We start from the raw sequence: 21047 nt of genomic DNA on the forward strand, positions 1-21047 counted from the left end.
GTTTACATTTTAATATGCATAATTGGATGTTTTGTAATTTTGGAACATTTCAACAGATGTTCCTGTCAACACCATCATCATCATCCTTGGATCAGTGATCGTGGTTCTGCTGATTCTGGTTGTTCTTGTTGCTGTTTTTATCAAACTCAGGAAAACCAGAGTTAAAGAGGATCACAGAACCACAACAGGTACTACATTTCTTTCAGAACCACAACCGGTACTGGATCTTTCAATAGAAGTTTAATCCACAGAGGCAACTTTTACCATTTATAGACACACAAGTCTTCATTAGTGTGAAAACATGAAAAGAACTTTGAACAAAGAGTTACAACAGTAATGCAGACCAACATGCCAGCATGTTACGATGAACACCTCAACATTTAGCTTTTCAGTGGTAGAGGAGAAATCCTCACAGTGGTTGTTGGAAGTTGTAACCTTAGACAGCAGGTAAGGATGTGTTCTCTTCCTGGTTTGTTAACCCAGCAATGTGGGCAGATGTGGAGGGGCTTCTCCCTCTGGGGTTTCGAAATACAGGTCCTTCTCAAAAAATTAGCATATTGTGATAAAGTTCATTATTTTCCATAATGTAATGAGGAAAATTTAACATTCATATATTTTAGATTCATTGCACACTAACTGAAATATTTCAGGTCTTTTATTGTCTTAATACGGATGATTTTGGCATACAGCTCATGAAAACCCAAAATTACTATCTCACAAAATTAGCATATTTCATCCGACCAATTAAAGAAAAGTGTTTTTAATACAAAAAACATCAACCTTCAAATAATCATGTACAGTTATGCACTCAATACTTGGTCGGGAATCCTTTTGCAGAAATGACTGCTTCAATGCGGCGTGGCATGGAGGCAATCAGCCTGTGGCACTGCTGAGGTCTTATGGAGGCCCAGGATGCTTCGATAGCGGCCTTTAGCTCATCCAGAGTGTTGGGTCTTGAGTCTCTCAACGTTCTCTTCACAATATCCCACAGATTCTCTATGGGGTTCAGGTCAGGAGAGTTGGCAGGCCAATTGAGCACAGTGATACCATGGTCAGTAAACCATTTACCAGTGGTTTTGGCACTGTGAGCAGGTGCCAGGTCGTGCTGAAAATGAAATCTTCATCTCCATAAAGCTTTTCAGCAGATGGAAGCATGAAGTGCTCCAAAATCTCCTGATAGCTAGCTGCATTGACCCTGCCCTTGATAAAACACAGTGGACCAACACCAGCAGCTGACACGGCACCCCAGACCATCACTGACTGTGGGTACTTGACACTGGACTTCTGGCATTTTGGCATTTCCTTCTCCCCAGTCTTCCTCCAGACTCTGGCACCTTGATTTCCGAATGACATGCAGAATTTGCTTTCATTCGAAAAAAGTACTTTGGACCACTGAGCAACAGTCCAGTGCTGCTTCTCTGTAGCCCAGGTCTGGGGAATGCGGCACCTGTAGCCCATTTCCTGCACACGCCTGTGCACGGTGGCTCTAGATGTTTCTACTCCAGACTCAGTCCACTGCTTCCGCAGGTCCCCCAAGGTCTGGAATCGGCCCTTCTCCACAATCTTCCTCAGGGTCCGGTCACCTCTTCTCGTTGTGCAGCGTTTTCTGCCACACTTTTTCCTTCCCACAGACTTCCCACTGAGGTGCCTTGATACAGCACTCTGGGAACAGCCTATTCGTTCAGAAATTTCTTTCTGTGTCTTACCCTCTTGCTTGAGGGTGTCAATAGTGGCCTTCTGGACAGCAGTCAGGTCGGCAGTCTTACCCATGATTGGAGTTTTGAGTGATGAACCAGGCTGGGAGTTTTAAAGGCCTCAGGAATCTTTTGCAGGTGTTTAGAGTTAACTCGTTGATTCAGATGATTAGGTTCATAGCTCGTTTAGAGACCTTTTTAATGATTTGCTAATTTTGTGAGATAGGAATTTTGGGTTTTCATGAGCTGTATGCCAAAATCATCCGTATTAAGACAATAAAAGACCTGAAATATTTCAGTTAGTGTGCAATGAATCTAAAATATATGAATGTTAAATTTTCATCATGACATTATGGAAAATAATGAACTTTATCACAATATGCTAATATTTTGAGAAGGACCTGTATGTTGCAATATTCACAAAGTCTAATTGTGCAAATGTCTAGAGACTTATTGCCCAAGGTGGACATCGACTCTCTTTCAGTCTGTTTGAACTTGACCTCTGGGTTGCTGCTGTCCAGTTTAACCTCGTTATTGAGTGAAAAATATTTAAAGATGAGTTAGTAGAAAAGTCCCATAGTAAAACTATATGGGTTCTTAATTAAAACAGCGTTAAAGTTGTCTGATAACAACTTGATTTTACATTTTATAGTATTTTAATAGCTGACCAGTGTAGAAGTGACTGGAGTTTGATCCGATTATCTAATGAACCATGTAACACTGTATAGCAGCACAGCGGCCTGATGTCAGCGCAGAACTACTGAGTAAAACACATCTTAATATTGGACAGCCGCCAGCGATCATGATGTTTTACAGCTCACACATAACCAACACAAATAGAATAAATAAATAAAAAATTGAAACTCACCTCTGCTGTTCATATGCTACCAAACAGCTGCTGTCACCTGTAGCTATGCTGGATAAAATCTCTCCGAAAACATCAACCGTCACCAAGATCTGAACATGCTGCAGCAAATCAAACTTCATTATTGAACAACTTTAACCCAAAAAAAACGTTTTACAGGAAGGAGGGGTCAGAAAAAACCTCTCAGCATGAGCAGCTGACCTGGTGTATGACAGCTTCTTAACATTGTGCACTTTCTAGAAAGCAGGTGTTGCATCCATCACTGAAGCTATGGATGATCCTTTTATCACAGAGGTCTGGGTTGTGTCCAAGCAGATAATCAGCTGTGACCATTAAATGGAGTTTAATTGTGATAATGTAGGCAAACCACAGAACGTGCAGAGCAGCCAGTGTTGGCTGGAAACAAAACCGAAAAAAGTGTCATGTGAGCTATGTACTTACTGCGCCTTGAAAGATTTTATTGTTATCAAGCTCCTCTCCTGTGGAACCAGCTCCCAGTTTTAGTCCGTGAGGCAGACACCCTGTCTACTTTTAAGGCTAGGCTTAAAACTTTCCTTTTTGATAAAGCTTATAGTTAGAGTGGCTTAAGTTATCAGGGAGGGAACCTTCTTCCCTCCCTGTTGGTTGGAGTAAGGGGGAGTCAGGTTTAGCCTAAACCGGCTCAGTTATGGTTGAGGTGCAAACACACCCTCCATTTCTGCTACCTGTATGACTCCTTCTCTTTTCCAATGGTTATAATCAGTCTGACAGAGGGAGGTATCCCAGTCCTTGTGGTTTTTAGTATAACAATGACCATCAGTGGGACCCTTTGTGGGGTGCCTTGAGACGACATTCTTGTAAATAAGCGCCGTTTAACTAAATAATCTGAACTGAAACTATCTGTGTAGTTATGTTGCTATAGGCTTAGGCTGCTGGAGGACATAATGACCACTTTCACCCTCTTTGCTACATTCTCACACTACTCTCCAATTTTGCATTATTTGCTGTTATTTCAGCTTTTAACTTTATGTTCTCTCTATTTTCTCTTCCTAGAAGCTACACCTGGCCTGGCTCTGTGTCTACCTGTGACACCTTTCTGGAGAGGGGAATCGTCCGAGCTTCTGCTGGCAACAACTTAATGCTCACCCTCTACCGATGATCCACATAGCCCTGTCTTTCAGTGTTTAACCCTTTCTCTCTCCTAGACATGGAAATTGACTGAGCTTTTAGTGTAACTAATTATATGTGCTCTCTTTCAGACTCTAACCTTGAAAATTGGCTCAGAGTTTATCTGTTCTTTCTTTCTAGATGAAACAACTAAAGGAGCTACATCCATTAACATTTACTTTTCCTTCCCATAGAAAGTACTCCTGGATCAGTGCTTCTTTGTTCTCTTTGTGTCTCTGCTCTGTTCTCTTTAACCCCCAGTCGGTCGTGGCAGATGGCCGCTCACACTGAGCCTGGTTCTGGTTCTGCTGGTGGTTTCTTCCTGTTAAAAGGGAGTTTTTCCTCTCCACTGTCGCTACATGCATGCTCAGTATGAGGGATTGCTGCAAAGTCAACGCCAGTGACTGTCCACTGTCTCTACATGCTCATCCAGGAGGAGTGAATGCTGCAAGTCACTGACTGGATGCAATCTGCTGGGTTTTCTTAGATAGAAAAACTTTTTATCCAATTTGAATAAAAAGCTAATTCTGACTGCACTGTTCAATTGTTAGGATTAATTGGAATGTATGTACCTGACTGTTGTGAAGTGCCTTGAGACAACATGTGTTGTGAATTGGCGCTATATAAATAAACTGAATTGAATTGAATTGTCTCCTGGAGAATCGTGGGTCCATTTCTCACTAAGACAACAAGCAGAAACTGCCCAGAAAAAAATCAACAAGTTTTCTGTTTCATTTGAGAGTAAAGGTTAACAAAGCTCTAAACTGTGAATCACTGCATAAGAAACACATTGAATGAAGTCAGAGTGTCGCATGACATGTTTCCAAATACATTTCTTAAAGGACTTGTTGATTTTGCCTTCGATCTCTTATTTAGTTAGTTGGACGTTTATTTGTTAGAAGATGAGTAGTTTATTATAATTAAGTTAATTTCTCTAAAACCAAAGAGAAATGTACGCAAATTCATACATTCATATTCTTTTTTTTTTTAGGTCATTTCTGTTTCGAACACCGAACTCGTGAATAACTTCTTCCTTATTCTGACTTTTCTCACAATAAGGAAGAATTGTTTCCATAGTTACGACAGTATAGTACACTAGTAGCAGTTAAACAAATAGCAGAAATGATCATGATTTCTTTTCTTTTGATTCAGAAAATCAAGATTCAACCCATGAAAGTCTTGACCATGTGAGTATTGACACACTCAAATACATTTCCTATAGAGTTCATAGACTCCAAAAGAAATTACTCTCCATATGTTTTAAGAATGGTTGGAAGATGGTGACTAGATTTGAACATAAATGCAGTTTTGATACTTCTGCATCTTCTTTGTGTCATGAGTTGATATTTTAGTTTTTGTTGTAGGTTTTTCTCTGATTATGATTATGTTCTCCAAGTTGTTTTGGGTCTTGCTTCTGATCATTATATTTTCCAGGAGGTGCTTTACTTCTTATGTTTTGTTTCTTATGGTTCTTGCATTCTGTTCATAGTGAATTTTAGCTTATGTTCTGTTTTATGGCTTCTCTTCTCGGCCCATTCATGTTCTTGTTTCCACTCAGTTCCACTGCCTCCTTGCAAACAGCTTCATTGGGTCCACCTGCACTTTGCTGATCAGTCTCCTTGCTTCACCTGTTCCATGCCCCATATATTCTGTTCTGTTCACTTGATGCTGGTTTATTCTCCTCTGCTATCCATGCCACAACTGTGTTAGTTTGGCATTGAGATTCCCTCTGAAAGATGCAAAGCAAAGCTGTTGTAACTTGGTAGTGAGACAAATCGAGAAGCCTAGAATAAGACATAAGAGCTGTTGTGGTTACAAAGCCGCATATTATCTCTACTGTAACAGAAGATAATGTCCATTTGTTCTCAGGCTGGTGTGCAGAGTAACCTGACCTATGCCACTGTTGACCATTTTAATCACAAAACCTCTCAGAGGTTAAAGGTAAGAGACCCAATAAGCTCTGCAATTTTATAAAGGTCCCATATTTACATTATTATTATTATTACTTTATTTTATTTTGGTAAATTGTCCACACCAAACAAAGGAGAAAAAATATATATCAATAAACTAACCCACAGTTTATCAAAAAAGGAATAGGCCGAAGCAAAGCTTATTCTTGCCTACCCTATTTTTTCTTTTACCTTGCAACCTACCAGGATGTCTTCACAATATAAATCTACATAACAGCGTATGATTTTATCAGTTTACATTTTAAAGCTCTTTTAAAGTTCACCAAGAAAGGACATACCTTAAACTCATCATTCAATTCATTCCACAATTTCACACCAATAACTGAAACACATCTAGACTTTATCTGGCTCATCTCTTTTGCACATTCAAATATAAACAAACCTAGCAAATTATATTTATTCTCTCTTAGCTTAAATAATCTCTGAATACCAGAAGGAAGGCTTTTGTTCAATGCTTTGTACATTATGTCCAGTATTTTTATATAAACTATGTCTTTAAATTTTAATGTATTACTTTGAATAAAGAGTTTATCAGTTGGTTCACGGTATCCCACCTTATTAATAAGTCTTATAGCTTTTTTTTACAACTTAACTAATTTATCAATAATTGTTTTATTTGTATATCCCTAGATTTCTGAGCAGTAAGACAAATAAGGCATAACCAAAGAGGAATATATAATATACAAGCCTTTAACATTTATTAAATCTTTTATTTTAACCAATATTCCAATAGTTTTTGCAACTTTATTTCTAATATATTCTATATGAGGCTTCCAACTAAATCTATTGTCTATAATAACCCCTAAAAATTTTGTCTCATATACTCTTTCGATTTCAACTCCATTTATACATAACTATCCATCATTATAGATCCGATTACCAGAGAATACCATAAATTTAGCTTTTCCTTCATTTAAGGACAACTTACTGTAATCAAACCATGTTTTCAACTTAGCTAATTCTTTTTGTACTGTTTTTATTATTTCATCCATATTTTTTCAAGAAAAAAAGAAATTTGTATCGTCTGCAAACATCATAAACTTTAAAATACTTGATACTGCAAAAATATCGTTTAAAGAAAGTATAAATAATTTAGGTCCTAGAACTGAGCCTTGAGGAAGACCACATTTTACTTTGTCTGTTTGTGACCACAGCTAAAGTTGTGGGGTAGTTGTTCCTGAAGCCGTACTGGTGCTCGTTCAGTATATTATATTTATTAATATTTACATCTGTTTGTTGTCTGGGGCCTAAATGCCCCTGGTAGGGTCTCCCATGGCAAACAGGCTCTAGGTGATGGGTCAGACAAAGAATGGTTCAAGAACCCCTCATGAAGAACAAAATATCGAGGCACGTGACGTCGCCCGGTACGGCGGGGTCCCACCCTGGAGCCAGGCCTGGGGTCGGGACTCGTCGGAGAGCGCCTGGTGGCCGGGTTGCTCCTTGCGGGACCCGGCCGGGCCAAGCCCGAACGAGAGATGCGAGGCCATCCCCCAGTGGGCCCACCACCTGCAGGGGGAACCGTGAGGGACCGGTGCAAAGAGGATTGGGTGGCGGACAAAGGTGGAGACCTCAGCGGCCCGATCCCCGGATGCTTAGGCTGGCTCTAGGGACGTGGAATGTCACCTCGCTGGGGGGGATGGACCCCGAGCTTGTGCGGGAGGTCGAGAGATATCGACTAGAAATAATCGGGCTCACCTCCACGCACAGCGTGGGCTCTGGAACCCATCTCCTTGAGAGGGGTTGGACTCTCTTCTACTCTGGAGTGGCCCACGAGGAGAGGCGGCAGGCTGGTGTGGGTTTGCTTGTTGCCCCCCAGCTCAGCCGTCTCGTGTTGGGGTTTACCCCAGTGGATGAGAGGGTTGTATCCCTGCGCCTTCGGGTTGGGGAGAGGTCTCTGACTATCATTTCAGCCTACGGGCCGAGTGGTAGTGCCTTCTTGGCGTCCCTGTCGGGGGTGCTGGATAGTGCCCCTCCCGGGGACCCCATTATTCTGCTGGGGGACTTCAACGCCCACGTGGGGAACGACAGTGACACCTGGAGAGGCGTGATCGGGAGGAATGGCCTCCCCGATCTGAATCCGAGTGGTGTTTTGTTATTGGACTTCTGTGCTAGTCACGGATTGTCCATAACGAACACCATGTTCAAACATAAGGGTGTCCATCAGTGCACTTGGCACCAGGACACCCTAGGCAGGAGGTCGATGATCGACTTTGTTGTCGTATCATCAGACCTTCGGCCGCATGTTTTGGACACTCAGGTGAAGAGAGGGGCTGAGCTGTCCACTGATCATCACCTGGTGGTGAGTTGGATCCGCTGGTGGAGGAGAAAGCCAGACAGACTTGGCAGGCCCAAGCGCATAGTGAGGGTCTGCTGGGAACGCCTGACGGAGCCCTCAGCCAGGGATGTATTCAACTCCCACCTCCGGGAGAGCTTCGACCAGATCCCGGGGGATGTTGGAGACATAGAGTCTGAGTGGACCATGTTCTCTGCATCTATTGTCGATGCTGCTGCCCATAGCTGCGGCCGTAAGGTCTGCGGTGCCTGTCGTGGCGGCAATCCCAGAACCCGGTGGTGGACACCGGCATTAAGGGATGCTGTTAAGCTGAAGAAGGAGTCCTATCGGCTGTGGTTGGCTTGTGGGACTCCTGAGGCGGCTGTCGGGTACCGTGAGGCAAAGCGTGCTGCAACCCGGGCTGTGGCAGAGGCAAAAACTCGGGCCTGGGAAGAGTTCGGTGAGGCCATGGAGAAGGACTACCGGTTGGCCTCGAAGCGATTCTGGCAAACCGTCCGGCGCCTCAGGAGGGGGAAGCAGTGCTTTGCCAACACTGTTTATAGTGGGGGCAGGAGACTGCTGACCTCGACTGAGGACATTATCGGGCGGTGGAAGGAGTACTTCGAGGATCTCCTCAATCCTGCCATCACGCATTCCGTGGTGGAAACAGAGGTTGGGGACTCGGGGTTGGACTCTTTCATCACCCAGGCTGAAGTCACCGAGGTGGTTAAAAAGCTCCGCGGTGGCAAGGCTTCGGGGGTGGATGAGATCCGCCCTGAGTACCTCAAGTGTCTGGATGTTGTAGGGCTGTCATGGTTGACACGCCTCTTCAACATTGCGTGGCGGTCTGGGACAGTGCCTCTGGACTGGCAGACTGGGGTGGTGGTCCCCCTTTATAAGAAGGGGGACCGGAGGGTGTGTTCCAACTACAGGGGGATCACACTCCTCAGCCTCCCTGGTAAGGCCTACGCCAGGGTATTGGAGAGGAGAGTCCGACCGATAGTCGAACCTCGGCTTCAGGAGGAACAGTGTGGTTTTCGTCCCAGCCGTGGAACACTGGACCAGCTCTATACCCTCTACAGGGTGCTCGAGGGTTCATGGGAGTTTGCCCAACCGGTTCACATGTGTTTTGTGGACCTGGATAAGGCATTCGACTGTGTCCCTCATGATGCCCTGTGGGGGGTGCTCCAGGAGTATGGAATCGGGGGCTCTTTATTAGGAGCAAGAGTTTGGTCCGCATTGCCGGCACTAAGTCGGACCTGTTCCCAGTGCATGTTGGACTCCGGCAGGGCTGCCCTTTGTCGCCGGTCCTGTTCATAACTTTTATGGACAGGATTTCTAGACGCAGCCAAGGGCCGGAGGGGGTCTGGTTTGGGGACCAGTGGATTTCGTCTCTTCTTTTTGCGGATGACGTGGTCCTGCTGGCCCCCTCTAGCCAAGACCTACAGCATGCGCTGTGGCGGTTCGCAGCCGAGTGTGAAGCGGCTGGGATGAGGATCAGCTCCTCCAAGTCCGAGGCCATGGTACTCGACCGGAAAAGGGTGGCTTGTCCTCTTCAGGTTGGAGAGGAGTTCCTGCCTCAAGTGGAGGAGTTTAAGTATCTCGGGGTCTTGTTCACGAGTGAGGGAAGAATGGAGCGGGAGATCAACAGACGGATCGGTGCGGCTGCCACAGTAATGGGGGCGCTGTACCGGTCCATTGTGGTGAAGAGAGAGCTGAGCCGAAAAGCAAAGCTCTCGATTTACCGGTCGGTCTACGTTCCTACCCTCACCTATGGCCATGAACTTTGGGTCATGACCGAAAGAACGAGATCCCGGATACAAGCGGCTGAAATGAGCTTCCTCCGTAGGGTGGCCGGGCACTCCCTTAGAGATAGGGTGAGGAGCTCGGCCATCCGGGAGGAGCTCGGAGTAGAGCCGCTGCTCCTCCACATCGAGAGGAGCCAGTTGAGGTGGCTCGGGCATCTATACCGGATGCCTCCTGGACGCCTTCCTCGGGAGGTGTTCCAGGCATGTCCCACTGGGAGGAGGCCCAGGGGACGGCCCAGGACACGCTGGAGGGACTATGTCTCTCGGCTGGCCTGGGAACGCCTTGGGCTCCCCCTGGAGGAGCTGGAGGAGATGTCTGGAGAGAGGGACGTCTGGGCGTCTCTGCTGAGTCTGCTGCCCCGGTCCTGGATAAGCGGAAGACGACGAACGAACATCTGTTTGTCTTTTGTTTTTGTGGCACCAATAAATGACACTAATTTCATCTAAGCTGCAGATAGAGGATTGAGTGAATTCATCTTTTTACTTGACATAATTAAATGTACCATAGTACAATTTTGCCGTAATTGTTAAACACCAGGACAGACCGACCGACCTACAAGTGGAAACTCTTTCTAATGGAACTGAAACAGTTTGTGGTTTGTGTCCTGCAGGTCAAACAGGATGAAGACACTGTGACTTATTCTGCTGTCAGGACTAAAAAGAAGAGAGAGGCGGACATCGATCCCAGCGGTCTCTACAGCTACATCACTAAGTCACAATTAACCAAATAGGGAAATGAGACGTCTCATCACACCCCCAGCTTTTAATAAACCTGTTTACAGGAAGTGAACCGTTGGGTTTGAGTGTCAGCGACACCATTATCAGGCATTAATTTATAGTTTGTGTTGCAATTTGTTTTTTCTGTTGAATTTAGGTGATTGTAATCGTTATGATAGAGCTTTGCTATATTTGTAAAATTTGTTGGCTGCATGTACTAAAACTGAAAAGGTGCAACATGAATATTTAGTAAGTGGTTTATTAAAACACACGTGTAAACAGAACTGGAAATATTCAAAGGTAATTTACCCTTGATGATACAATGAATACACCATCATTCTGTAAAATAAAACTTTCTACCATCAAAGTAGAACCAAACTCAGGTGCTGTTAGTCAGTTTATGGTTGAAGGCACTGAGCTGCACACCTGACCAGGTCGCATTTTATCTTCTGAACACATTCAGATTTGAATTTTCTGGATTTTCATTCAATTGTCCCGAGTTTTTAAAACAAATTCTTCAGAAACTTTCCGCAAAACATGTTACTAAATCCTTCAAGCTTTTACATGTTTCACTGCTATGTAACTGTACTGGCTTCTTATTACCTTCAGAGTCCACTTTGATGATCTCAGTTATGACTTGTAGAGCTCTACATGGATAAGCCACTCCATGCTTCAGGCAGTTGGTCGGTTTACTGACTGAAGCTGAGTGCTCCCCTGAAGCAAATGCACTTCTTTTCCTTTAGCTGACTGGTTTTATACTTTTGTTCATGTAGCAGTACTTTTAAAAGTCTGCAAGATATACATTTGAATTGATTTTAACAGAGGGACTGAAATTTGTCATTGATAACCACTGTGTAGTATTTAGTTTACATGAAAAATATTATTTTTAGTGTATACATTTTGAATAATTTTGTAAAAAGAAAAATACTGAGAAAGGGTTGAAAGAATAAAACTATTGAAAACACTTGTAAGCTGTGAAACTTTCATTGTAGTCAGTCTGAAATATAAAGTGGTAAAAACAAAAGAGAAATATAATAGGTGTTCTTGTAGTTCCTCTGATATAGTAATATTACAACTTTCCAGCATTTTTCAGTCAGTCATGTGTTTTTATTTTTATGTGCCACCCAAGATCTTTAATGGCCTCCTTCGTCCCCCCTGTGCAAAGGTTTTTAGGTTGACACTGACTTCAGGTCATGTAATCTGGGCTTGTTGATTGTGCAGGATGCAAGACTGAAAGCTGAAGGGGACCCCAGAGGATGGTCCTGTCTCCCTCTGAGCCTGAGGTTGGTGGACAATAATCAGTAAACCTGACTGTGTGCACTCAAACCAAACCCAAATTCCTTGTACAACTGGTCCCCGTTTTAGAAAGGGGGTTAATGAAAACTCAGTTTGTTCTGGGGTAAGTATGTGCATACCCTGGGTTTTTGGTTTCAGAAAGCCAGGTAGCTGTTACCATGTATCAAGTTACCCCTGCAACCTTTTCCATTAACATACCCTTCTCTGTAGCAGGGTTTATTGAACTAACCCTGGGTTTGGTCTACTTTTTAGCTGAGACCTGGAACAAGGAAAGTGTCAGAAATGCTGTTATCTTTTATGGAGAAGCCTGGAGATACTCCCCAGAAATCTGGGAGAAAGGTGATCAGACTGCGATTAAATGTCTGATGATTGAATGTTCCAGTTGAATATATTTTTGAGTGGCAGCTTTTGTATAACATATGTGATATATATTATGTTTTATTATATTTCAAAGAGGAGCTGGCAGCACCTGCAAAGGCACCTAGACACACATTTATTGCACACAGACTTTGTCGAAGTGTCGAAGATTTTACTTTAATTCTCACACTCATTGACTTGGTCTCTGCCACACTAACCCTCACTATTTTTGCAGCAGCAACAGTATTGCTTTTCCTCTTATATACAGGTCCTTCTCAAAATATTAGCATATTGTGATAAAGTTCATTATTTTCCATAATGTCATGATGAAAATTTAACATTCATATATTTTAGATTCATTGCACACTAACTGAAATATTTCAGGTCTTTTATTGTCTTAATACGGATGATTTTGGCATACAGCTCATGAAAACCCAAAATTCCTATCTCACAAAATTAGCATATCATTAAAAGGGTCTCTAAACGAGCTATGAACCTAATCATCTGAATCAACGAGTTAACTCTAAACACCTGCAAAAAAATTCCTGAGGCCTTTAAAACTCCCAGCCTGGTTCATCACTCAAAACCCCAATCATGGGTAAGACTGCCGACCTGACTGCTGTCCAGAAGGCCACTATTGACACCCTCAAGCAAGAGGGTAAGACACAGAAAGACATTTCTGAACAAATAGGCTGTTCCCAGAGTGCTGTATCAAGGCACCTCAGTGGGAAGTCTGTGGGAAGGAAAAAGTGTGGCAGAAAACGCACAACGAGAAGAGGTGACCGGACCCTGAGGAAGATTGTGGAGAAGGGCCGATTCCAGACCTTGGGGGACCTGCGGAAGCAGTGGACTGAGTCTGGAGTAGAAACATTCAGAGCCACCGTGCACAGGCGTGTGCAGGAAATGGGCTACAGGTGCCGCATTCCCCAGGTCAAGCCACTTTTGAACCAGAAACAGCGGCAGAAGCGCCTGACCTGGGCTACAGAGAAGCAGCACTGGACTGTTGCTCAGTGGTCCAAAGTACTTTTTTCGGATGAAAGCAAGTTCTGCATGTCATTCGGAAATCAATGTGCCAGAGTCTGGAGGAAGACTGGGGAGAAGGAAATGCCAAAATGCCAGAAGTCCAGTGTCAAGTACCCACAGTCAGTGATGGTCTGGGGTGCCGTGTCAGCTGCTGGTGTTGGTCCACTGTGTTTTATCAAGGGCAGGGTCAATGCAGCTAGCTATCAGGAGATTTTGGAGCACTTCATGCTTCCATCTGCTGAAAAGCTTTATGGAGATGAAGATTTCATTTTTCAGCACGACCTGGCACCTGCTCACAGTGCCAAAACCACTGGTAAATGGTTTACTGACCATGGTATCACTGTGCTCAATTGGCCATGACATTGTGGAAAATAATGAACTTTATCACAATATGCTAATATTTTGAGAAGGACCTGTACATGCTGATATTCTCCATATGCCATCGTTAATATTTCTAATTTCATTGGCGAGAAATACGCAGTTTTGAGGCTTCTTATTTCCTCCCGTTGCCATGGTGAATCCGGTTACCTGCCTTTCATTGATGAGGGCGTGTCATTTACATGCACTTGTGCTGAAATTTGATGTTACCACCTGTTCTAAAACAGAAAACCCTGAGTATCACACAGCTGAGGAGGTCTACTCAGAGTATCTGCTTCCTACTCAGAGCTTGTTAACCCTGCTTTCTGAAACGGGGCCCAGGACTGACTGTACCATTACAGACAGCAACAGATATTAATCTGAAATTCAACCAGGCTCTGTAAAAGGTAAGAAACTAACTCCGAAAGGAGATCAAACTAGCGAAAAGACCCTACTTTGAGAAAATAAACAGCTTCTCAGCTAAGAAGACAACTTTAGTGTGGAGGAGCTTGAAAACCAGTGCTCTACCCCCCCATGCTGTTATGGTGCCCTGCCTGGCTGAGGAAAATTTCTCAATAATTTATTCTGTAGGTTTGATTACCAGCCATCTACACCACACTCCCAGACAAAGAAAGACCTGCATCTCCCATCAATAACTCCACAATCTCCTTCTCTCTCCTACCTGCACTACAGATCAAAGAGGAAGATGTTAAAAGGTTCTTCTAGCTACTGATTAGGAAGAAAGCTCTGGGTCCGAATGGTGTATCCCCCTTCTGCCTCAAAACCCTTTGCTGACCAACTAACCCCCATCTTCATCCATATCTTCATCCACACCCTGCACACAAACTGTTTAGCCTTTTACCTTCAGGTTGGCGCCACAGAGCGCTGTCTGCTAAAACCAGCTGCCCCAGAGACAGTTTCTTCTCCCAGGCTGTTTCTCTAATAAGCATCTGACAGTCAGAGTTCCAGAACAACACTACTACTGACTATTAATACCAATAATTTTTTTCAAAAATATATTGCATATTTAGGTGGTGCAGGGGTAAAATGCACAACCCATATTCAGAGGCTTCAGTCCTCGCTGCAGCCCGTTGCAGGTTCAACTACTGATCCAGGCGACCTTTGCCGCATGTCTTCCCCGTCTCTCTAATCCTTTCCTGCCAGCTTACTGTTGAATAAATTTGAAAAATAAAGGCCACTCATGGTGCAAAAAACATTTAAAAAATGGGTGAATAATTCTTTACTTATGTAATTTATAAACTGCCCATTATTTATGTAAACTCTGGCAAGCTTTTGCTTGCAGTACATTTTAAATCACTTTTATGCTGCCTAACCCTTACGAAAGACTTCACAGAAGCCTTGGTTCAGTGGTTACCTCTCTGTAATTTGTTAATTTGTTGTCTGTAATAGTTAAAAAGGTTTATATTAAAATATAAGTACCACTAACTAACTTGTTGTTGTTCTTCAAATTCTCTTCCAGATGTAAACATACAAAACATTATGTTCATCAAAATGTAAATATCTCTTAAATATTTCCCAGTATCTTAGTCTACAGGTTTTTTTAATGACAGACACATCCTCCAATGGAAATTGAGGACTATTATGGTAAAATTTATAAACACCTTGGGTTTTTAAGTTTCAGTATGATTAAAAAATGACCAGTGCCTTTCCGCCTTGACATTGTGGAAGCACACACCTGAATACTCTGAAGGAGTAAACTGGTAAAGCTTCCTGGTTTACAAAGCTTTTCTCACTAGCAGTTAATCAACTCATTTGGCTGCAACTAGGATGCACCCATTATGTTTTCCTGTTAAATTTGCTAAGAGTTTGTTTTCAGAGTTTTTTTTTAATCCTAAAGAAAAAAGCCTCACCTTCTATTTTGTTTTCTTTCATTTGTCATCACGTCTTTAACTCTCGTTTTGTTCTTTTTAATGTAATAATTAACTCATCCCAGTTTGTTTCTTGCAAAGCTCACAAACTGCCACATAACAGTTTTAAATATCTGATTTCACTTAAAGCTGCCGTGTAATATCTTACTGTACAACCTGTCAGTTGTTCTCTGCCATAAAAGCTAACTAAATGTGTACTTTTCTTTATCATCAGAAGGAGTTACATTCCCATCTGACATATGCTACTATTGACCATTTTTACTCTAAGGACCCTCACAAGATAGGAGCAGGTGATTCACTGTGGTTCAGCTGTTTTATTTTAGAAATGATCACATCAAATAACAGGATGTGACTCTTTGCTGTTAGGATTGTGTTCTGTTTGGTGGATCTGTTTGTGTTTACTCACCTTCCAGAGTCAGAGTGGCATGGGCGGAGTTTCCCAATCTATGCATCTGTCCAGGATTCTGCTGATGAGAGCAGCTGGGATTTAAGCTCCTGGAAGTGATCCATTCCTCGCCGGATTATTCAGTCACACTGGTACTGATTGAGACAGCCAATAATTTATCTTTGAGACTTTTTTGAGTAACCTGGTGATTTTTGTGTTTTTCTAAGGACCCTGATTGGATTGTGGAACTCGTCTTTTGCTGGAGCTTAAGGACCCGTGTATTTGGATTCCTCTCCTGGAAACTCTCACCTAGAAACCAACCATCCACCGTCCTGCCACTCTCTCTCTCTCTTTCTCTCTCTCTCCCCCGCGGACCTGGAACACAAACGGACACCGAAACCTGGAACACTTACCTCCTGGATTTCCTTTGCCTCCTCCTCCGAGCTGACCTCCCTCCAAAGAGCCTGTAAGAAACAAAGAGACAATCTCCTCATCATACTCACCATTACTCCTGTGGATGACCAGCTAACTTCTCCCTATTCCCTTGCAGGACGAACCCACTGTTGTGCACTCACAGTAAATAAACATCATTTAACTTTTCATCTTGTCTCTGTGTCATTGTTCTGATTTGCCTGAACGTGGGTACTCCTCTAGTTAAACCCCAACATTTGCATGATAACATTACACATAAAACAGATGGATCTCAGTAAATAATATCATCCAAAGGTTTATTTATTTCAGCAAATCAGTAACAAAAAAAAGAGCATAAACAAAAGGATACAGAGGGAAATATCTCAACCATTTATTTCAGTTTAATGACTTTAACTTAAAGCTAATTAAATCCCAAATTCAGTTTATCAGAAAATCACTGACTCCTATTTCTGACTTACACTATCTACACTATATTAAGCACATTTATAAGACGTTGGGTGGACAAAACAATGCTGTAGAAAAACAAGCAAAGATATTCTCTACAATGAGATTATTGTGAATGAGACCCCCTCTCCTTTCCATTGGTTATAATCAGTCTGACAGAGAGAGGTATCCCAATCATTGTGGTTTTTAGTATAACAATGACCATCAGTGGGACCCTTTGTGGGGTTCCTTGAGACAACATTGTTGTAAATAAGCGCCGTTTAACTAAATAATCTGAACTGAAACTATCTGTGTAGTTATGCTGCTATAGGCTTAGGCTGCTGGAGGACATAATGACCACTTTCACCCTCTTCACTATATTCTCACACTACTCTCCAATTTTGCATTATTTGCTATTATTTCAGCTTTTAACGTTGTTCTCTCTTTTCTCTTCCTAGAAGCTACACCTGGCCTGGCTCTGTGTCTACCTGTGACACCTTTCTGGAGAGGGGAATCGTCCGAGCTTCTGCTGGCAACAACTTAATGCTCACCCTCTACAGGTGACCCACATAGCTCTGTCTTTTAGTGTTTAACCCTTTCTCTCTCCTAGACATGGCGATTGACTGAGCTTTTACTGTAACTAATTATATGTGCTCTCTTTCAGACTCTAACCTTGAAAACTGGCTCAGAGTTTATCTGTTCTTTCTTTCTAGATGAAACGACTGAAGGAGCTACATCCATTAACATTTTACTTTTCCTTCCCATAGAAAGTACTCCTGGATCAGTGCTTCTTTGTTCTTTTTGTGTCTCTGCTCTGTTCTCTCAAACCCCCAGTCGGTCGTGGTAGATGGCCGCTCACACTGAGCCTGGTTCTGCTGGAGGTTTCTTCATGTTAAAAGGGAGTTTTTCCTCTCCACTGTCGCTACATGCATGCTCAGTATGAGGGATTGCTGCAAAGTCAACGCCAGTGACTGTCCACTGTCTCTACATACTCATCCAGGAGGAGGGAATGCTGCAAGTCACTGACTGGATGCAATCTGCTGGGTTTCCTTAGATAGAAAAACATTTATCCAATTTGAATAAATAACTAACTGACTGCACTGTTCAATGGTTTGGACTAATTGGAATGTATGTATCTGACTTTTGTGAAGTGCCTTGAGACAACATGTGTTGTGATTTGGTGATATATAAATAAAACTGAATGGAATTTACAAGGCTTGGACTGCGGTTGAAGTCAGAGCTTAAGAGACACCACACACAGGACATGGCCTCCAACTGTCATATCGATTGCGTTAAGCCACTCCTGAACCAGAGACAAATTCAGAAATGTCTTACCTGGGCTAGGAATAAGACATGACTATTGCTTAGTAGACCAAAATCCTCTTTTGCAAAGATAATAAATTTTGCATTTCATTTGGAAATCAAAGTCCCAGAATCTGGAGGTAGAGTGGACAAACAGATGTCCACAGTGAAGGCAGCCATCTACCAGGAAATTTTAGAGCACTTCATGCCTCCTTCTGCTGACAAGCTTTATGGAGATGTTGGTTTCATTTTCCAGCAGGATTTGGTACCAGCCCACATTGCCGCAGGTACCAAAAGCTGGTTCAATGGACCATAGTGTTACTGTGCTTGACTGGCCAGCAAACTGCCCTAATCTATACCCCTAAATAATTTGAGGTGTTTTGTCAAGAAGACGAGACACACCAGAACCAACAATGCAGACGAGCTGAAGACTAACTTGGGCTTCCTAAAAACCTCAGCAGAGCAACAGGATTGGGCCAAAATTAGTGGTGATGTTAACAACTCATTGCCAGTTACTGCAAACCCTTGATGTCAGCTGTTGTTGCTAGGGTTGGCAAAATGCGTTATTAGGTTTAGAGGGCAGTTCCTTTTTCCCATAGGGCCAGTTTGGTGTGGATGCATTTTTCCGTTAAGGTACTAAATCATCATTTGAAAACCACTTTGTTTACTCCAATGATTTTTATCCAATATTAAAATTTGTTTGATGATCTTCAACGTTTAAGTGTGTCAAAAAAGCAAAAACTGAAGAAACCTCTAACGGGTGGAAACACTATTGTACACCACTATGTGGTGTACGAACTGCATATTACATATATCAAGTAATAATGTCTAATAATAAGAATATTTGAAGTCTGCAAACATTGTTGTGTTTTTGGTTTGTTGTTTTTCTTACACTGCTCTGATACTAATCTAAGAACTTCTGTTAATGGCCTGAATTGTGTGGTTTGTGTGATGCAGGTTAAAGATCAAGAGGATGTGGTCACTAACTATGCTGTAAGGCCGAAAATCGAGACCCAGCAGTTTCTACAACTGTGTCAGCAAACCATAATAAACCAGACAGAATGACATGACAAAAGGATGACATCGTTACTTTGCATTATTAAACCTCATAAAAGGAAGTGGAGAAGTGGGTTTGTGCTTAAATGTTTACATGGTTCTTGTTGAGTATTAAGTAAATGCAACAAGTTTTTCTTTGCATTATAGTGGGGTGAAAACAAGTTATAAATAAATTAAATAATATAATATGTACAAACAGGCACCCCTAGACAATTTAGTTCTGTTTCTGTCCTCTTTTTGACAAATGGTAAATGGACTGAACTTATATAGAGCTTTTCCAGTCATACAGACCGCTCAAAGCGCTTTACACTAGACCCACATTCACCCAATCACACTCACTAACGCTCACACATTCATACACTGATATGCAGATCGGTAGGCAACTTGAGGTTAAGTGCCTTGCCCAGGGGCACATCCACATATGGTAGGAGGAAGCTGAAATCGAACCCACAACCTTCTTATTGCAAGACGACTACTCTTACTGAGCCTCAAGTCCTGAGGCATTACTTCAGCTGTTCTTGCAACGCTATACAACACCCTGCCGCTAGAGGCCGCCTCTCGACACGTTCAGAAGATGAATTAAAATGTCAGCGCCATGGTCACCTAAAAACAAAACAGAAGAGACAAAGTAAAAAATTGTGTGCAAACAATAATCATGATTTAAAAAGGCAGATAGCCATACACTTTAATAATAAAAATCATAAATTGTGTCATAGTGCTGCATGTTAAGAACAGATAATAAGAATGTGAGTTTAAAGAGATGAGGTTAGATTAAATGTCTGTCAGCCCAGACCAGCTACTGGTGGAGGAATTAGAAAGTCCAACAGCAGCTGTCAGTAACAACCTCCTGTATTGTTCAGTGAGACTGATATTGCTTCTGAATTTGTCCAGTATTTCCTGGATGGGAGGAGTTTTTCACATTTTTAGGTAGCTCTTTCACCATTCTCTTCAAGCAACTCTTTAGGTCTGGTCAGCTTCATACAGTGACAGATTCTACATTTTTTTATGTCTATAGTTTTGTCAGTTTCTTAACATCAGTAGCCTTGAGGCCAGTTCTCTGACAAACCAAAGCGAAATGAAGGGTACTTACCTCAGATTGGTAACATCTGCAACATTAAGATTTACTCAGCCCAGTTTAGTGAATCTGACCTTTTTGTCAAAGCGATTGGGCAATCTTCCCTGCGAATTGTGGGAAAGCAGACATTTGCTTTCAGCACACCATGTCTATTACAGCAGATTAATATACAGTATCATATACATAAGTGATTAACAACAAATATGCTAACTAGCATGTGGCTAACACATTTAAAAACTGTTTAAGTCTTATTACAGATCTTCATATGCAATGTATGTTTTCCCATTAGTTGGTTTTCAGGCCTTTGTTAGGAACATTTGAACACTTTTCTAAACATTCCCATGACTTGTGAAACCTCATTACTGGTTCTGTGCTCTGGTGTGTGAAACTTTATGTAAAAAAACATCTAATCTGGACCCCTAGTGCAGATCTGCATCGACTACAATCTTCATGTTTTTTACATTACCTGCAAGGATAGAAGAGTTGCCCACTTACATTAATGGGATTCATAAAGTGACCAAATCTGCAAAACTGGCTTTTCCAGCTCCAACTTTCATATAATGTTATGAAGACTACATGTTGGAAAAGCTCAGTAGCCCAGGAGGTCCATCTATCAGGAGTTGGAGCTACAAATATCTGTGCTTTCTTCTCTGTCTCTTAACAAAGTTCTGGAATGGGTGTTACTGAAGTGTCAACTGGAGGTAAAATATCTACCAGGAATCAAAAAATGACTCCAAATAATGAATAATACAAATTTAGCCTGATTGCAGAGGTGTTTGATGCAGCTGAAGACATTTTTATTTCTTATTAGGGAAATATCATCCATGACTAATGACAGTCTTGTTACAGAGAACATCTAAGGCACCACAAAGTAATTATCTTTCATTAACCCCTTTACAATGATTTACACATCCCTTTACTACAAAAAATCTGACTACTTTTTAAAAAGGTATTGCATACATTTTGTTGTTGATCCGGTA

General features: G+C 42.3%; 1 protein-coding gene and 1 long non-coding RNA gene across 6 annotated transcripts in view; both read left to right on the forward strand.

Moving 5' to 3' along the window:
- Positions 1–11436, forward strand: part of LOC124881556 — a 157455-nt gene extending 146019 nt beyond the window's left edge. For all 4 annotated transcript variants that reach the window (XM_047387169.1, XM_047387167.1, XM_047387168.1 and 1 more), the window contains 4 exons: positions 57–188; positions 4858–4892; positions 5575–5646; positions 10367–11436. In XM_047387169.1, the coding sequence (XP_047243125.1) occupies positions 57–188; positions 4858–4892; positions 5575–5646; positions 10367–10486 (359 nt within the window). In that variant the 3' untranslated portion in view covers positions 10487–11436. The remainder of the gene's footprint in view (positions 1–56; positions 189–4857; positions 4893–5574; positions 5647–10366) is intronic.
- Positions 11437–15522: 4086 nt separating this feature from the next.
- LOC124881581 lies at positions 15523–16379 on the forward strand. Of its 2 annotated transcripts, XR_007041693.1 has the most exons (3): positions 15523–15931; positions 16007–16245; positions 16330–16379. It is a non-coding gene; the product is annotated as an uncharacterized LOC124881581 (long non-coding RNA). The 2 variants fall into 2 exon arrangements; XR_007041692.1 differs by having other exon boundaries at positions 15523–16245.
- Positions 16380–21047: the final 4668 nt, after the last annotated feature.

The sequence above is a fragment of the Girardinichthys multiradiatus genome, chromosome 15, assembly GCF_021462225.1.
Source record: "Girardinichthys multiradiatus isolate DD_20200921_A chromosome 15, DD_fGirMul_XY1, whole genome shotgun sequence".
NCBI lineage: Eukaryota > Metazoa > Chordata > Actinopteri > Cyprinodontiformes > Goodeidae > Girardinichthys > Girardinichthys multiradiatus.